General features: G+C 45.7%; 1 protein-coding gene across 1 annotated transcript in view; it reads left to right on the top strand.

Moving 5' to 3' along the window:
* The window catches only part of LOC133966179 (contactin-associated protein-like 4), a 45,634-nt gene extending 27,504 nt beyond the window's left edge, over positions 1 to 18,130 (top strand). Inside the window, exons 7-24 of the mRNA XM_062400968.1 lie at positions 63 to 206; positions 883 to 1,150; positions 1,632 to 1,778; positions 1,885 to 2,056; positions 4,649 to 4,755; positions 5,710 to 5,829; positions 6,559 to 6,759; positions 7,093 to 7,255; positions 7,695 to 7,822; positions 7,953 to 8,123; positions 9,398 to 9,616; positions 10,665 to 10,904; positions 11,524 to 11,733; positions 12,652 to 12,785; positions 13,364 to 13,451; positions 14,644 to 14,859; positions 15,595 to 15,666; positions 16,904 to 18,130. Of these exons, the coding sequence (XP_062256952.1) occupies positions 63 to 206; positions 883 to 1,150; positions 1,632 to 1,778; positions 1,885 to 2,056; positions 4,649 to 4,755; positions 5,710 to 5,829; positions 6,559 to 6,759; positions 7,093 to 7,255; positions 7,695 to 7,822; positions 7,953 to 8,123; positions 9,398 to 9,616; positions 10,665 to 10,904; positions 11,524 to 11,733; positions 12,652 to 12,785; positions 13,364 to 13,451; positions 14,644 to 14,859; positions 15,595 to 15,666; positions 16,904 to 17,103 (3,000 nt within the window). The 3' untranslated portion in view covers positions 17,104 to 18,130. The remainder of the gene's footprint in view (positions 1 to 62; positions 207 to 882; positions 1,151 to 1,631; positions 1,779 to 1,884; positions 2,057 to 4,648; positions 4,756 to 5,709; positions 5,830 to 6,558; positions 6,760 to 7,092; positions 7,256 to 7,694; positions 7,823 to 7,952; positions 8,124 to 9,397; positions 9,617 to 10,664; positions 10,905 to 11,523; positions 11,734 to 12,651; positions 12,786 to 13,363; positions 13,452 to 14,643; positions 14,860 to 15,594; positions 15,667 to 16,903) is intronic.
* Positions 18,131 to 19,261: the final 1,131 nt, after the last annotated feature.

Genomic DNA, 19,261 nt, shown 5'->3' with positions numbered 1-19,261 from the left:
TCCACCTTGTTATAGAAAGTTGTCTCATATCTCCTCCCGTGTGGCCCCCCCCCCCCGTGCAGATGAGCGTCGGTGCCGACCTCGACTATCGCCCGTCATCATCCGGGTCGGACCAGAAGTTCTGCGGCTGTTTGGAAAACCTCATCTACAACGACGTGAACCTGGTGGAGCTCGCTCAGCAGAGGGACCAGCGGGTCGCGGTGAAGGTAAACTGCTTGTATGGGTTCGTATATCACCACATGTATTATTCTGTCAGTGTGTTTGTGTGTGTGTGTGTGTGTGTTGTGTGTTGTGTCAAGCTGATGCACAACACCTCTGCATCTCCCCTCTTCAGCCCGCGTCTCTTTAACGACCCCACAAAGAGCTTTTAGATTTGATCATGTGTCTGTGAGCTGCACCCGGAGGGAACCGGGGGTGTAACATATCACTGCTGCTGCCCCGGCTCTGGATTCACTGTAATTACCTCTTCTCCAAACCATGAGCCCTGGCAGAGAGGGCCAACTGCTCCCAGTCCTTTAATTGCCACCTTATTCTCTCTCTCTCTTTCTCTCTCTCTTCCTCTCCTCCTCCGTCTCTCGGCTCGTCACCCCCCCTCACTCCCTGACCTCAGAAAGCTGCTGGGTGACCTTGGGGCCTTCAGTTCGACTGTTGCTGCTCATTCTAAACTCGGCTATTATCATTATGGTAATACTCTCATGCTCTTTAAGGAGACTCGCCGATCGGATCTCTGAGCGTGAGCCGGCTGCCACGCACCCGTCGGAAATCAATTTATATTCATGCTTTATCGTGTTTTCTCTCTTTTGCTGTAATATTTTCTCTCTCTCTCTCTCTCTCTCCTTATCTCCTCCTCCTCCTCCTCCTCCTCCTCTCCGTCTATCTCAGGGCAACGTGACCTTTTCCTGTGCTGAACCCGTTTTCGTGGCCGTGACGTTCACCGGCCCCCGGAGCTTCCTCTGGTTCCCGAGGGCGGCTGCACCGTCATCCCCCTCGATGTCGGTGGAGCTTCAGTTTCGGACGTGGAACAAGGCCGGGCTGCTGCTGACCTTTGACCTCCCAAACCACGGGGGTGCAGTCTGGCTGTACCTGAGCCAAGCCGTGCTCCACCTCCAGACCCACAAGCCTGGCAGGGCGCCGCTGGAGCTCCACGCAGGTCAGTCCGACCTCTGACCTCCACCTGAAAGGAGAACTGTCTTTAATGCTTGTTTCCTTTTTAATTAAATTCTGTCTGAACTTTCTTGCGTCTCTGCTCACGTTGCTGTTTCTGTCACTTTCACTCCAGGTCACTTTAAACTCTGAATATCATCTACTATATACTGTTTATCATAAATTATTATAATTCACTGCATGTTTTATCCCATGAGTTTGTTTAAATGTGACAAATAAGAATCCTTGAATTCACCCACACCGACTCTGTCCAGCTTTAATGAAGTTAAATCTCATCCTTGTCATAAATGAAAGGTTTAGATGAAGTGACTGACGTGTGCTTGAAGAAGGAATCTCTTGGGTCTTTTTATGATTCTGTGTTTTGTTGAATGGATAAAGACGAAGGATGTTTAGCAGCTGACCCAGAGTCAGATGATTGAATTCCTCCCCAGATGGTGAAAGGTGTGTTTGTCTGTCTGTGTCTCCAGGTTCAGCTCTGAATGACGGTCAGTGGCACTCTGTGGTCCTGACCTCCAGACGGGGACATCTGTCCCTCGCGGTGGACGGAGACAACGGAGCCGCTGCTCAGGCCACTCCCTCGTTTGTCGTCACCACAGATCAACTCTTCTTCGGGGGTAAGAAGAGAGATGAAGAAATTAACTCATGCAGAGCTGAAGAGTTTTAAACTTGAACCTCGTGTCACGTTTCCTTTGCGTTGTGGCTTTTTCCTCTTGTGTGTAGGTTGTCCCCCTGGAGGCAGCAGCCAGTACTGCATGAACCCCTTCAGAGTTTTCCAGGGATGCATGCGTCGGCTGACCGTGGACGACCGACATCTGGATCTGATCAAGGTGCAGCAGGGGCTGCTGGGAAACTACAGTCACCTGCAGGTCGACATGTGTGGCATCATCGACAGGTCGGACCTCAAAACACCATTTCTTTATTCTACAGAATCTGATTTCGGCAGAAACGAATCCGAGCCAGGTGCATTAAAAAAACGTATTTTATGTATTCTAACAGCTGGAGGCTACTAACCCAATATGGAACTAATGATTGATTTCATTTAGCTAAGGCCCAGCTCTGGTTAAATGCTTTAAAAGACAATTAAATACAGAGAGCGAATGACATAGAACTTCTTTTATTATTCAGTTTGACATTCATAACGAAAGAATAATAGTTTAATCTAGATATTCACAATATTTCTTTCTTTGGGGCTGTCTTTGTTGAATTTATTGAATCGTTGAGTAATTGCTGACATTGTGGTCAATGTGCTGAACTATTTGTCGGAGGGCATTGACAGAGAAGAGGAAGCAATGTTGTTCAAATGTTTAATTTCATTGTCACTTGTTCGTTGTTAATCCTGTTAATCTGCCCTGGAGGCTCCGTGACTGGTTTCCTGTGACATTGGGTTACATATGGATTATTAGACGGCAGAGGATTGGACACAGAGGGAATTACTGCAACAGTTTTCAGTGTTTCCCCTCAAATGTTCTTCCTCACCAGGAAAACACTCCTGGTATTATTAGTGTTATTGTTTTTCATCATTTAGCATCTCATGAGCTGGAGCTTCTCTCCCTGGGCTGTGATGTGCTTTAGTTTTCTTTGTTTCTTGGAAAATGTGATTTACTTGTGTGAAGCTGTGATTCTTGTATGGACGGTTAGAGAAAGGATTCACTATCCAGGAGCCAAACACACACACACACAGACACACACTGAACACACACACTAACACAAACATACATTTAGCGTTATTGTTCAGCGGGGACCAGAGTGAACAGAGCGCAGAGAAAACGTAATTTCTCTCTTCTGCTGATTGCTGCCAAATCGTCTTTTCTGCCTCCGGTGTTTCCTCTGCTCGGCTCCGACTGCTGCTTCGTCTCAGTTTGTGAGTTTGGAGAAATTATGGGATGTTGTTTCAAAGTTACCTTTGTGTTTATTTGCTCCAGTTCAACAGAACAGAAGTCTCCCAGTTTGGCTCTGAATGCTCCCATTACTGACCACGGTCACTACTCTGGTTCCAAATCCATAAAATGCTGGTGTTCATATTCCACAGTGGGAGGAAGTTAACAGTTCATCTATATATCAAGTCCCTGGTGGATACACACATGCATGCGAATAAAACTCTTCTGACCCTCCACAGATATCGCTCGCTCGAAAGATACATTTCCACCATTGCAGAGAATCAATATTCCAGACATTTCATCAAACATCATAAAGGAGCCTCGACCTGTGATGAGCCTCTGACACATCGTTCTCACAACGTGACCTTCGACCTTTGATCAGTGATTAGAGCCCGTCGCTAAATGGTAAACATATAATCCACCAAGTGGGTTTTCTTTCAGTTAAATATCGAGTTGGAAAATTGGATTTTCACTTCTGCAGCCTCTCACCTCCAACCTCCTGTAAACGTATATGTGCTGCATAACCATTCATATGAATTCATCTGTGAACACTTTGCCCTTTTGCTGGAAATGAATATTTCCCAGTAAACAGGAATGGACCATCGGAATTTACATTGAATATATATTAGAACCAGTGGAGTTAATAGAAAAGCTGCAGCTGCCTCCAATTCTAACTTATATTCAGAAAAACAAAGAGAATGCAAAAAAAGAAATTGGTGATAAAAACCAAAGTTTCCCGTCTGACAGGTCTGCTGAGTCAGGCCTTTTCCTGCAGAGAATTTCCCCCCCGACTACAGGATTAAACATACAAGCTGCACTGCTCTCTCTCTCTCTCTCTCTCTCTCTCTCTCTCTCTCTCTCTCTCTCTCTCTCTCTCTCTTTCTCTCTCTCTCTCTCTCTCTCTCTCTCTCTCTCTCTCTCTTTTCTCTCTTTCAGTCTCTCTGCACATATCGCTGACCTCATTTAGCCTCAATGATGTGGTTACACATTCCCTTTCTCGCCCTGAGTTCCCCTTCCTGTATTTCTCTCTCCCTCGATGGTATCTCTATCATTTTGTCTTCCCCTCCTCCTCCTCCTCCTCCTCCTCCTCCTCCTCCTCCTCCTCCTCCTCCTCCTCCTCCTCTCTTTCTTGTGTTGCTTGCCCATACAGCTCCATCCTGACACAAGGCTGAAGGAAAATAAACACGAGTTAACGGGAAAAGAGTTTTCTGAAAAGAGCAAGTTTCTGTTATTTTAATTTGACCTCTTTACTTACTTACTATTTTATGTTCGTCTTTAACTTGATCTCTCTGGTTTAGATTTTCTCTTTTCACAAACCTCTGTGAGAATGTTCTCAGCGTCTCGATCTCTGACTCCTTACGTCCACTTCGCCCACGGCTCTTCTGAAAACACACATTTTGGCAGCTGTGTCTCAGGGGGTAGAGCGGGTCAAGCACCGACCAGCCATTCGATCCCCGGCTCCATGTAGACTGAGTCTGCTCTGGTTGGCGGAGGCAGACATTCAGAAGACAGTAATTCTAGACTTTCCCTCGGGTTTGTCAAAGTGTGAGTTTCCACTCCAGCAGATTATTGAAGCTGGTCCTCTCTTTTCTGTCTCCCTCTCTCAGGTGTTCCCCGAATCACTGTGAGCACGGTGGCTCCTGCACTCAGTCCTGGAGCACCTTCCACTGCAACTGCTCCGGGACCAGCTACAGTGGAGCAACCTGTCACAGCTGTAAGAGCAGTTCCTCTTCTTCACAGATCAGAGGCACAGTCTGGATTCTGTGCATGTGTGTGTCGGTGTTTCCTCTAATGAGGATTTAGTGTCAGGTCCCTGTGGACGCTGGTGGAGCTGAGGGTCAAAGAGAGAGGGATTTAGAGGACGAGCTGGAGAAAGAGAGGAAGAGGAGAAGGTGAAGAAGGAGTCTCTATTGTTAAAGTGATTTCATGAGTTATATCGTTCTGTACTGGAAAAGTAAATATGTTTTTATAAAGTGCTCTTCCTGTAGTCTTCAGCCCTGCTTAATCTGTGGTTAAGCAGTAAACCAGTTTTGTTAAGTTTTCACACTTTCACTGATGTGATCAAACATTTTATTTATTACAATCTAATTCAGATCAGTCAGAGAAATATCTTTAACCCTTTTCTCTATCCTGACTGTAACAGTAGTTCACACATTTAAATGAAATGCAGGGTTTTTTCTTTCCTGTTTCACAAAAATGATTTGTGCATTGTTCTGTATTCATGTTGTGTGATAACGTGGAGAGGACGCTCAGTGTTGAGTTGTTGTCGTCCGACTGCAATTCCTGAGAAAACAGCAGCACTTTGCAGAGATGCTTAACAAAATGCTGCTGAGGACAACATCTCAAATACAGACACACAACTAGAGACGAGGCTTGAAGACTTGGATGAGGGGAAATTGGTGAAATCATCAAAAATGTCAAAGAATAGTGTTCCATCAAGTTTCATGGAAATCTGGATTTTGTGTTATTCTCCAGACAAACAAACTAACACACATTGGGACAGTGGTGAAAACAAAACCTCCTCATCTTCTGATTCCACCTTTACTCAGTCAGACTCAGTCCTGGTTTTGATTAGAATGATTCAAACGACTGGTCCCTGTGATGTCTCCATCTCTCCGGAAAAGAGAGAGAGAGTAGAATCTGATGTTGTGTGTCTGTGTCTCGTCAGCGATTCACGAGCCGTCCTGTGAAGCGTACAAACACAAAGGCAACACGTCCGGGTTCTATTACATCGATGTGGACGGCAGCGGCCCCATCGCACCTCAGCTCATATACTGCAACGTGACAGGTGGCAGACACACACATCTACACACACTGGTGTCCTCTTCCTCTCTGTCTCACTCTCTCTCTCTTTATCAGTGAGACACACACATCTACACACACTGGTGTCCTCCTCCTCTCTGTCTCACTCTCTCTCTCTTTATCAGTGAGACACACACATCTACACACACTGGTGTCCTCCTCCTCTCTGTCTCACTCTCTCTCTCTCTCTCTCTTTATCAGTGAGACACACACATCTACACACACTGGTGTCCTCCTCCTCTCTGTCTCACTCTCTCTCTCTCTCTCTCTCTCTCTCTCTCTTTATCAGTGAGACACACACATCTACACACACTGGTGTCCTCCTCCTCTCTGTCTCACTCTCTCTCTCTCTCTCTCTCTTTATCAGTGAGACACACACATCTACACACACTGGTGTCCATCTTCTCCTCCTCCTCTCTCTCTCTCTCTCTCTCTCTCTCTCTCTCTCTCTCTCTCTCTCTCTCTCTCTCTCTTTATCAGTGAGACACACACATCTACACACACTGGTGTCCATCTTCTCCTCCTCCTCTCTCTCTCTCTCTCTCTCTCTCTCTTTATCAGTGAGACACACACATCTACACACACTGGTGTCCATCTTCTCCTCCTCCTCTCTCTCTCTCTCTCTCTCTCTCTCTCTCACTCTCTTTATCAGTGAGACACACACAGAGAATGAAACATGCATTGTGTGTTGTTGTGTCTCCACCCGCTCCACCAGAGGACGTGACGTGGACGGTGATTCAGCACAACAACACCGAGCTGACCCGAGTCCGACCGGCGGGGGGGAAGACTCGGCACTCGGCTCGATTTGAGTACGTGTCCAAAGACGAGCAGCTGGCCGCCGTCGTGGGCCAATCAGAGCACTGCGAGCAGGAGCTGACCTATCACTGCAGGAGGTCACGTCTTCTCCACGCATCAGGTCAGGAGCAGGGGACATGTGACACCACGTAGAAGATCCTGATGTTCCTTACTGCACCAAATTACACACACTCAGATATAAGTCCTCTGACTATGATTCTTTTCATCAATATCCATTAATCACTTTCTGGAGAGTGAGTCTATTTGACTTCTGTCCATCCTGGAGGCGGATCCCTCCACTCCCTGTGGCTCCTGCATTTTCAGAGGATTAACGACCGGGGGTGTTGTTTCAGATTGTTCAGCCCAGTGAGGCAGATTGTGATTTATGAATCTGTGTGTGTGTGTGTGTGTGTGTGTGTGTGTGTGTGTGTGTCTGTGTGTGTGTGTGTTCCAGACGGCGCCCCTCTCAGCTGGTGGGTGGGGGGTCCAGGTGAAGGTCAGAGACAGACCTACTGGGCCGGAGCCCCCCCGGGCAGCCAGCGCTGCTCCTGCAGCCTGGCACAGACCTGTGTGGATCCCAAACACCAGTGCAACTGTGACGCCGAGCGCAGCGACTGGTACGGCTCATTTATTAATGTCAACGGAGACCATGTGATTTGGGAATATGATGAAATGACACATTGGCTCTTCTGGTTTAAATGATAAGGTCGTAGACGAGTAAACGACCTGACTGAGTTTACTAATGATCCTGTTTACGAGACGCACTTTAATCTGTAAACAATATTTAATACTGTTTTAATAATTCATCCTCTGTGTTTACTTTCAATTGTGTTGATGAATTTTCCCTTTTTGCTCCTTTGTCACCAACGATAACGATGATCAGACTATTTATTATTCTCTCTCTCTCTCTCTCTCTCTCTCTCTCTCTCTCTCTCTCTCTCCCTCTCGTCCTTCTGGTTCTAAAGATAACACTTCATCTTTTTTCTTCCTGTAATCTGATGTCTCTCCTCCTGATGGTTCTGTTTACTCCTCCTTCGACCTTCCTCTTCCCTCCAGGGCGAATGACTCGGGCCTGTTGACCCACAAGGAGAACCTGCCGGTCAGATCCCTGGTTCTGGGCGATGTGCACCGGCCCGGCTCGGAGGGCGCCTACAGGGTAGGACCACTGCGATGCCATGGAGACAGTAAGTCCAGTCCAGAGCCAATGGTCAGCTCTCAGTCGTCTGACGTAAAAGCTAAAGAATGCATAAGTTACATTTCGATCTCATTTCCTCTTCTAAACCCTTTCTAAATATATTTTATTTGTTTTTTCAGAAAATGTGTGGAACGCTGCGTTCTTCGAGAAGGAGACCTCGTACCTTCACTTTCCCACGTTCCACGGGGAGCTGAGCGCCGACATCTCCTTCCTGTTTAAGACCACTTCATCCTCCGGCGTCTTCCTGGAGAACCTGGGCATCAAGGACTTCATCCGGATCGAGCTCAGCTGTAAGTGAAAAGCTCTCAGGTTTAGACGTCTGATCCGGATGGAGCTGAGATGTGGAGCCCGACCTGAGCAGGAGGGATCATGGTGGTGGCTGCAGCTTCATCTGGAGAGAACTCAGCTGGGGAGGGATGCTCCTGCCTCCAACTCCGCCTCAGATCCTTTAAACCCCAGAAAAGAAAAATACCTTTCCAGCAACTCCACCGTTTCATTTTCCTCCTCAGGGAAATCACGTTTCCTTTACAACAACCACAGTTCTCTGCTGTTGAGATATCATCGTACCGTCGTGGTTCATCGGCGTTCACATGGCGTGAGCCGCTGTAGCTCTCCACAGGAAGGAGTTGTATCATTTAATGTGACTTGCTAAAGTTAATGTAGCGTGACTGTGTAGCTGAACTTGATAGAGTTAGACGTCTTTATGATGGACGATATATTTTCTCACAAGAAACAAAGGTTTAAACTCCACGCAGCCATCTGCTCTCTACCCTTCAACTGATGACAGTATATTTAACGTCTGTTAGTGATGTGCAGCGATTCATTGTGTTGAGCTAATGTTGATTTCTACTAAACGACTTAAAGAAGTTGTTTGTCTTTGCTGGTTGTCAAATCTACAGCTGTCCAGTCGTCGTTGTAACTCGCTGACAAACGCTCTCTGGTGTTTCGTCCTTCTGAGCCGGTTGGTGTTTGTTTGCTTTGCTCTAATGATTAAATACTTGAGTCTGAATATATATATTTATTGTTTTCTCATCAGTGTCGAGCGGCTCCTTACTTCATTGTCTCCTGGAGCTCTCACAGGGAATGAGAGAATAAGAGAATAAGAGAATAAGAGAATAAGAGAATAAGAGAATAAGAGAATAAGAGAATAAGAGTCCTCGGTGAAAACAGATAGAAACACAAAGAGTCGTTTACAGTCGAGCAGATAATGAGAAATCAAACAGGTGCAGGACGAGCACACGGCACTTTGCAGGAAACAATCTCTGACGAGCAGATAGAAGGATATCAACAGCTGCAACAACTGGATCATGTGCCTTCAGAAATTCAACAGGAGCTTGTTGGGACTGTATTTATGACTTTTTGGTATCATTTAAGTTTCATCCATGTCCCATCTGCTAACATGGAGGAGGCAGGGTTTGTGACCTGAACTGCACACTGTCGTCCATCTTTATAATCAGTCTATGGGGGGAACACGGCTGCAGAGAGAAATGATGAGTTGATAATATGATGTTGATGTTGACGACTATTTCCACTGAGTCGTAATCTTCCCTCCTCCCTGCTGCAGCCTCCACTGAGGTCCTCTTCTCCTTCGACGTGGGGAACGGTCCGCTGGAGGTCGGGGTGAAGGCCGCCTCCCCCCTCGATGACGACAGGTGGCATCGGGTCCGAGCCGAGCGCAACGTCAAGGAGGCGACGCTTCAGCTCGACGAGCTCCCCGCTGCCGCTCGGGAGGCTCCTGCTGACGGACACATTCACCTGCAGCTGAACAGCCAGCTCTTCATAGGTGTGTGTGTCTGTGTGTGTCTGTGTGTGTGTTTCAGAGATGAAAGGCAACTCAAAACTGCCCTTTACAACATCATTATAGAAAGAATAACTTTACAATATCCAGGCACGGTCTTTGTCCACACAGTTATTACTTTTCTTCACATTTCCAAATTCCAGAACAACTTGTCACAATATTCAAACTCAATCAGTCAGTCGAGAGCAGTTCTTGTTACCCGGGCGAGTCTGAGACTGGAGGTTGTAATGAGAGACGACACAAAACAGTAATCTGAGGAGACTAAATTCTGCCGGGGACGAGGGAGAATAAGTGTCCCAGTGAGGACGGACAGGACAAGCCACCGGTCAGAGAGAGGGACAGTCCGTCCACTTCCCAGATGTGGACACTCAGCCTGGTGCTCGGCCGCCAGGCAGACGGCTCCTTAACTTTCTCACCTGCCAGTTTGTGTTTCACTGCATTTCATCACCTGGTAATCTGAATAATTCAGCAGGAGGCTGGTGACAGATGTTGTGTCTGGGAGTTGTTCAGCAAATATTCAAATCAGATACCGTCTGTGTCTCTGTGCACCTCGATTACAGATGTGATGTGGAGTGAAAAGAGTCTTCAAACATGCTTTAGTTACATAAGCAGCCACAGAGAACATCCTGTATCTTTGATAAGTTACTGCATCAGAAAGAGAAATAAAACAGAGTTGATGTTCGTTGATGGATACACAACGTAATGAAAATGTCAAGGTTGGTTCTCATGCCGTACAGAAATGAATAGAAGCTCTGGTGGTTATAATATAGAAGCTGACACCTGCAGTGTTCCCTCAATGATCTGGAGGTAAAAGATAGAAAAGGATGTGTCCTGCAGAAATTACTGAAATGAAATTAGCTCCATAAAAGATCAGTCAACTAATCAGTGAGGAAGCAAGAATCATGTAAATAGAATCATTGCTTCAAGTCGTTTATCAACAGAAACCTCCCATAGCTCTAGCTTCTCAAATCGATCCAAAGTGGATCCTCTCAGACCGAGCTGTGGAGTGAGGCTGTTTCCTGTGTGTCCTCAGGAGGCACAGCGTCCAGGCAGAAGGGCTTCCGGGGATGTATCCGCGCCCTGCAGCTGAACGGCGTCACCCTGGACCTGGAGGAGAGAGCCAGGATCACCCCCGGGGTTCAGGCGGGATGTCCGGGTCACTGCAGCAGCTACGGCTCCCTGTGCCAGAACCAGGGCCGCTGCGTGGAGGGAACCAGCAGCTTCTCCTGCAGCTGTGGCCCGTCGGCCTTCACCGGAGCCTTCTGCGACCGAGGTACGAGTCTGAAGGGATCTGAGAATAAACCAGTGTGGAGAGGGGGGGGGGGGGGGGGGAACAATCAGCAGCACTGTCGCTGCCCGGCTGCTCGACACACCTCCGTGCACTCAACACGTCAGATCCTCATTCCACACAGCTGCTAATCATCCTGATCGGGGGGGAATTGTGACATAAGACGTTTATCTCAAAGTCAATTATAAAGTTTGTGATTGGCTGATTTGAAGTGTTTGCTTTAACCATGAATCATCCACTTTCTACTTCATACCAGAGTTACAAAATACTTATTATTATATACTTGTAAAATACTGAAGGAAACACTAAAGTTAAAATCCATATAACAGCAGAGGTTCACTTTTTAAAACCATGTGATCAGACTTATGTGAAAACCTTTGCTCCAATAAAGTCCCCCTATTGTAAAATCTAGTTTGTAAACATATATATGATAAGAAACATATAATCTTTGTTCAGAAAACACACAATGTAAATAAAACTTTCACTTATATTAGAAAACGTGTGGTCTGCTATCACGTGTTTCTCGGGTTTGGTTCAAGTCCCATTAAAGTCACCTGGATGTCGCTGCTGTTTGAACTCAGACTTTGTGATATCCCCCCCGCAGAGGTCTCAGCCAGCTTCAAGGCGAGGACCTCCATCAGCTACACGTTGGAGGAGCAGGCGGCGACCGGGCCGAGCAGGAGCAGCGGCGTGGCCTCCTCCATGAGAGCAGAGAACATCTCCCTGAGCTTCAGGACCAATCAGAGTCCCTCGCTGCTGCTCTACGTCAGCTCCTCCCACAGAGAGCACCTGGCTCTGCTGCTCGATGAGCACGGTGAGCGCTCTATCGTGATATTAATAATCACTCATTTGTATTGTGTCAGCTGCATGTTCTAAACCTTTTATAAACCAGTGCCATGTTTATTTAAGTTTAACAAATATACAGTTTGACTTAAAGGAGTTTTGTGGCCATGGGGAGTTTTTAAGGTTATGGTTCACATAAATATGAATTCATCTGAGAGCTGGAGGACTGTTGTGATCGTATCAGCTGTAAACAAATTCTCCTCGCCACAAATCCTGTTCTAGAAACTATAAAGACTTCAGATAGAAAACAGAGACGTGTTTCATGTTCACTGACTCTCTGTGGGAATCTGTCGGTTCTGTGTCACCCTGCTCTGTCTCTCCTCCTCTTGCAAATGCTAAGTGGTAAAAAAAAGAATTAGCACGGATGAAAAACGATGAATTATGCAAACAAAACAAACGAATCTCCTCCTTAATGTTCAGATTACTCTGTGGCCTCCTGAAGAACACAAGCATTCATGGCTATTACTCAAGATCTGCTCGTTTGAATTAGTCATCAGAAACCCTCTCACCCGTGGAAATCGAATGAATTAACTGGATTCTCTGCAGAGTTATTGGCAGCATTTGGCCCTAATTTTCTAAATATTGAATTCTTTTCAGTTTATTATTCAGCCGCTGTTGCCCCTGAACATCCACACTTCGCCTAATACATATCAATCCTTACTAATATACATTTCTATTAACAAAGATGATCAGTGGAAGGACAAATTTAGAAAATAAAGACAATTTCAATAGGTTTTTTTTTTCTTAATGTAATCAGGTGTAAAAAAGTTTATTTTAAAAGTTATAATTGTGGATAATTGCAGCATTTAATCAGTGAAGAACACAAATGTTTGGTTCATTTGTTAATCAGAGAACCAGTGTGATGTTGTGTTGATTGTTGTGTGTTCAGAGAAGCTGGAGGTGCGATACAGACTCGACAGCAGCAGAGACGCAGAAATCCTGAGGAGCAAATCGAGGAGCCTCGCCGACGGGCGTCTCCACACGGTGACTCTCAGCCGACGGGCAGAGGCTGTCTCTGTGCAGGTATCGAACACACGTACACACGAGAGGCTGCACTGCTCAGATGAGTCAGCCTCACGTTCTCAGCAGCTTCTGTCAACTCCAGCAACCAGAAGGAGAAGAACGAGGAGACAGCAGGGCCGAGCTGCAGGAAACATTCAGACGTGATGAAGCCTGAGCTGCAGTCAGAACTCTCGGGGAGATTATTCCTCCAAAGTTTCCTCATACTCCTTCCCCTGCTGGGCTCAGCTGAGTTAGAGTGTAACCTGGAGGAAGCTGATTCAAAGAGGATCTTCATTTAAGCTCAAGTTCTACGCTGATGATACACAACTGTTCTCAGCAGCTCATTCTAGACCTCTTAACATCTAATATCAGGAAGCAGGACACTGTCATATCCAGATTATTCTCATCTGAGGTCCACTCACCAGACCCTGAGATTCTATCCATCTTTGTTTCTCTTTACTTTAGGTTAAATCAGTGGTTTGAAAAAGTATATTTTACCTCTTAAAACAAGTGGTACTTTTCGTTTATTATCTTTTTCAGTTCTGTAGTTTTATGTTTTGAGCTTTAACCTGACTGTGATTTGGGTTCTTTACCTTCAGGTTGACCAGGACACCGAAGAGGACTTCAACCTCACGTCTGACGTGGAATTCAACGGCATCAGATTGCTGACTCTTGGCAGAGTGCACCGTAAGTGAGAGGGTATCGAACGCCCGGCACTTTTCAAGCTGCAGTGTGATCTGAACCCCTCTAGATTTTCATTCATCAAATCAGGACACATTTGTTTTGACGGAAACAACAGGATGAGATTATGTGACACAGCTTTTCACTGGTGCCATGTTTTCAGGGCTCTGTGTGACCTTGAAACTATAATTTACAAATACAGGTTTTACTGGACGTTCCTGGCATATGACCGCAACGTGTCCTAATATCCCGGTCTATGCATTACATTACATGTCATTTAGCTGACGCTTTTGTCCAAAGCGACTTACATTTTTAGTACACTCAACATTTTTATGAGGGGCCATTTAGGGGTTCAGTATCTTGCCAAAGACACTTAGGCATGCAGATGGGAAAGAATGGGATTCGAACCAGCAACCCTCTTTTTGCAGAACACCCGCTCTATCCCCTAGGCCACGCTCTCCCCAGTAAGGACACGGCTCATTATACACAGCTTCTACTGTTGCTTTTAAGTCCAATGTGCCATTAATTACCTGGTTATTGCTTGTAACTCTGGTAAAGGGTCTTTCTTTAAATATAATGTATATACAACAACTTTCCAAACTTACCAGACCAGGTACTCATATACATATTGAGCTCAAAATGTTTGCTCTGGTGACATTTGAGTATATTTGTTCTAGATATCGCTACAGTTCAAATACACATACTTCCATATGGGTTTGAACTCTAAAGTTTGTAAAGAATATACCTCAGGTTGTTCTGATACAACATTTAAAGACTGTGTGAAGGATTCAAAAAAGGTACAAACTGATTATTTACTATATTAAACATTGTTAGAAAGTGAGACGGCTCTATAGAAATACCTGTGCTCCTGTTTCCTGACCTCCTTGTGCTCTGTGACACAGATCTGATGTGTAGCGGAGTCATGGCAGCAGCGTGATTCACTTTGTCATGACCTAGTTGTGTTCTTTATGGATTGTGCCCTCGGAGACAGACTAAGAAAAAGGTTGTTAATGAGACGAGAGGCGGTGGGACTTCCTGTCCCGGGTGTAGGACGGCTACTGCAAGACCTCCAGTCTGTCCTCATCAGCATTTCTTGATTGAACCTATGATACGAGGCTTTAATAGGTCAAATTATACAAGTAGAAAATGTTTTATGCATTTAACATCCAGGGAAACTGTTCTGGGTGTTTCTCTGCAGATCCCAGGGAGATGGATCCGGAGCTGGCCCGGCTCGGCTCGCTGGGTTTCACCGGCTGCCTCTCCGCCGTCCTCTTCAACTCCATCAGCCCTCTGAAGGCCGCCCTGCTCCACCCGGACACCAGCCCCGTCACCGTCACCGGCCCGCTGGTCCCGTCCCTCTGCGGCTCCACTTCGACCAATCCCCACGCGGCAGAAACCACTCATCACCAATCAGGTCAGAGGGACAATCAGCTCTTCCTGCTGATGGCACTCGGCCCAGACATTAAGAACTGTGTTGTGTGAAGCTTCATCATCAGTCAAGTGAAGAGGATTTAAATTCACTTCAACTTTTAAACCAGTAGGACAGATATTTGTGGATGTTATGTCTGCACAGTTAAAGGTTGAGGACGTCTCCGACTCTCGGGCTCAGCTCTGCAATGTCAGAACCTTCAGGCAGGTTTTTAGTTTCTGTCTTTTGTCGGCTTTTACAATGTAAAGTGTGTGTCTCATAGAAAAATCTCTGCTGTTGAAATGGACCATGATGGAAGTTTTCTGTGTTTAGCCCATTGACTTAACTGGTTTTCTGAATGCAGCGGTTTTCTTCTGCATGTGCAAATCAAAACATTGATTGAAAACACTGATGAATTTCCTAAATGAAGTTTCCAGACATTAATCATCAGCTGCAGGTGCTCGGGCTGAAGAGCAGAACCAGAACATTCACACACAACATGCAAACAGAGACTGGAGCCAAACATGAAACACAAGGAAGTCGGGAAGCAACAGGAAAACCAAAAGATTTCTCTCTCAGCACCGCTTGAATCTTAAGTTTGATCAGATTTGGGTGTTTTGATGTAGCAGAGAGAATGTAAAGACTTTCAGAGCAATTGACAGGATTGTGTCTGTCCTCTTGTCTTTCCTTTCTCACCTTCTGGTTTCCCTTGTCTTCTGTCTGTCTCTCTCTGTGCTGCAGGTCAGTCTGGACCCGTGGAGACAGGTCAGCCTCTAGTCAACGCCATGAGGACTGACTCAGCTTTAATAGGAGGTAACTGCAGCACCGCCATTATCCTCAGTCACGTAGAGAAAGCAGTGAGGACGTCTCAGTCTAAGACTCAGTTCAACTTAGGTTTCTTTTCTTTCTCTCCCTACGTCTGAGAGCAGAAGAACTTCTCACACGGAAGAAACGTCTAAACGCTGAACCGCTCGCTGTGTAAATGAAAAGCCTTAAAAGCCCCTGAGCCGTCCCTCACGCAGCACGACCGCGTCCGAGTACACAAAAGCAAACACAACTAATTGGAATAAAGACGACGATATTCTCCAGGCACAAAGACCGTCCATTTATGTTATTAGCTAACGTCGGTGCAGAGAGCCTCTAATAGCTGGAATCTCCCTGGGAGCCTGAAGGAACAGATCTCAGCACTAATGATGGAGCTGCAGCAATTTGTGTTCCGGAGCTGTTTGGCCACTTCCCAGTTGTTGTTTGGAGCAGGTGTTTGATTTCACAGCTCGGTCTCCTATCGGCTTCTCAGGGTTCTGATTTACACCGTTTGAAAAACAAGCATTTCACAAAGTCCCACAGTGATGTCATCTTCTTCAGTGGGAACAGTTACAGACGCACAATGCTTGGTCTGTTTAAATCAGTGGGTTGGTTTGTTTGATGGAAAGTGCCCCACACACGGCTGGGGGCGGCTGTGGCTGAGGGGTAGAGTGGTCGTCCTCCAACCTGAAGGTCAGCACTTCGATCCCCAGTCTGACCCATCTGCATGCCAAAGTGTCCATGGGCAAGATGCTGAGCCCGAATGGCCCCCCCATAGAATAACAAAGTGCTGCGAATAGATGCACTGTATGAATGTGTGTGTGAATGGGTGAAAGTAAAACTCTATATAAATACAAAACCATTTACACACACTCACAGACACACACTTTCCTCAGATTATAGCACACTTGATCCACAGTTCAGCTTTACTGTTGGACCTGAGTGTGACATTGAAGCTGGGACTCAGTCAGTTCCTCTCACAGGAGATCGAACCCCCTCACTGAACCCCCCCCCCCCCCCGCAGTGGAAGTTGTGTTGTGTTGCTTCAGGCTCTAATGTGCTGGTAGTTGACTTAGAGTTTACTCAGGGGTTGAAGAGAGGTTTCTTTCTGCTGGTTGGGATTTAGAAAGTCGTTCATGGTTTTGATTCTCTTGCTTTTTAACAAACATTTATCCAAGTTGTGAGTAAGAAGGTTCAAGGTCCTCGTTGCTGAGCTGCTGTAACGTGTCCCGTCTCTTCTGTGCAGGTGTGATAGCCGTGGTGATCTTTGTCGCGTTGGCTGCGTTAGCCGTGACGGCCAGACTCCTCTACGGGAGGCGAGGGACGTGTCAGAGCCAGGCCATCAAAACAGTCAAACCGGAAGACAGCCCCCCCGAGCTGCCGTTCAGCAGCCAGGCCGGCTCGCATAACATCCCCAGTGAGAACCAGAGGGAGTTTTTCATTTAGCTGCAGCTTGGACCTGTTGCTGACCTGGAGTCGGGCCGAGGAGACGGACGGGGACGGACGGAGATGGATGGAGATGGACAGAGACGGATGGAGATGGACGGAGACGGACGGGGATGGACGGAGATGGACAGAGACGGCGATCCCTCCTCAAGCTTCGGTCCTTTGCACTAAAAACTGAGACCGAGACGTGAGGAAGCAAACAGGAGGCGTCTGTGGTTGTATTTTTGTAAAGACTGTAAATAGATGCACAAAAAGTCAAAAAGTGTTGAATATTATTAGTTGGAACAATTGTAAATATACAAACGTGTACAAATTATGACTTTATATAAATTTTCTGTGTAACTGAGATGTTGAATAGTAAAATGACGTTGGTATGAAACAGCTCTGTTGGGTCTGGGATCTTTTAAAAGCGTTTTCTGGCACAGATAATTAATGTTTGATATTTTCAGTGAGTGTTTGTCGGATGTTCGGAAAACTGAAGCAGGATTCACTTTACAGTTTATCGTCATGAGTTTTATTTTTTTATTTTTAATCTTTGTACTTGTTGGATGAAATGGGGGAATAATCCAATTTCAAATTTTCTCAACAAGTCGTCATCTCAGTTTGAAGCCAAACTTTTATTTCTCTCCCTTTATATCCGTTGCTCGGTTTCTATTTTGGTCATGAAAGATTTACAGTTAAAAAATTCAAGTCTTGTCATTCCTAAAATAAACTTATAAAAAAAGATGTACGACACATCTTTACTTCCTTTCACTATCAAGAAATGAAGTTAAAATAACCCGGACACAAACTTTTCCATTCAACAATTGAATGTGACTTTTTAGCTCTGTCCGTGTCCGATCCACTATCATGGCTGAGGTGGGTTTTATGACCTGTACAGAAGCCAGCCACCAGGGGGCGTGTTGTCCTCCATCTTCGTGGCTCCCAGCATCGAGGCTTCTCTTCTGCATCACGCTGAGCTGCAGCGTTCCTGTTGTTTCAATGAGTTCCAGTTTAATTCTGTACAGATATTTTACAAACACTTTTCTTTTCAGTGAAAATAAAATAATCAATCTTTTTCCCTGGAGTGATTTTATTTCCTTGGACCTGATTTATAATTGTGTTTTTCCAAACTTACTGGAAAAACCAGCACAAATCATCCGTGTGATCTTTGAGAAAAATGAATCTGACGTGTTCTCTGACCTTTTTGTTTGGTTCATGTTCCATCCGCTAACATGGAGGTGGCCGGGCTTATGAGCAATGCTGCAGCCAGCCACCAGATGGCGATCCAGATGATTTGGCTTCACAGCAGGGGAGTTGTCACGTCGTCAATCTTTATATATACAAATTAAATCAGAGTCAATAAATTAAATAAACTTATAATACATTTAAAACATAGATAGTTCATGTTATTGTTTGAAATCCTGAGGAAATCCTGATTAACCAGAGAACTTGATGCCTGATTGAATTATTTCTCTGTCAAATGAGGATGAAACAACAAATCTAATCAGCGTAAAGTTCCTTCTGTGAAAAGTTGCCAGTGGATCGGTCCTTTGTTCTCCGTGGCTCATGTCTGATGGATATTAACATGCATCTGTCTGCAGAGAGGAGATAACTTCTCCTGCTGCTGCTTCGTGATGCGTTCGGGGGCTGGAGGCCGAGCTACAGCCTCTCCAGGCTCAAACAGACACACACACACACACGGACACACACGGACACACATAGACACACACTACAGGACCGTGATGATCCTGATGACAGCCGCTGGGTGGTTGTCTGCAGGTGTTATCTACAGGGACGCAGGCGTGCATCAAATAACAGCTGATCAGGGAAAACAACGAGATGACTTGTTGTGATTCCTGAACTGACGACTCAGATCAGGAGTCCAGGTGGTTTTCACCTCAGTCTCCTGAAGTATAGACAATTAAATGAGTATTATGTTGGTCTCACAAAACCTGGCCCGTGAGACTGTGTGTAAATGATTTCATTAAAATTAAATTATAATGGGAGAAGCGACACCAGAACCTAGGGCTTCATTTGTGATGAGAGACTTGTTATGAAACACCAGTAGGGTTATTTACTTTTAATTGGAATCACCAGTTTAAAGTACATTTTAATCCTTTTCACATTTCAGAATAAAGTATCAATCAATCAAGAACTGTGTCTCTCAGGGTCCGAA

This window comes from Platichthys flesus, chromosome 12, assembly GCF_949316205.1.
Source record: "Platichthys flesus chromosome 12, fPlaFle2.1, whole genome shotgun sequence".
Lineage (NCBI taxonomy): Eukaryota > Metazoa > Chordata > Actinopteri > Pleuronectiformes > Pleuronectidae > Platichthys > Platichthys flesus.
This window is presented reverse-complemented; position numbering and strand designations above follow the sequence as displayed.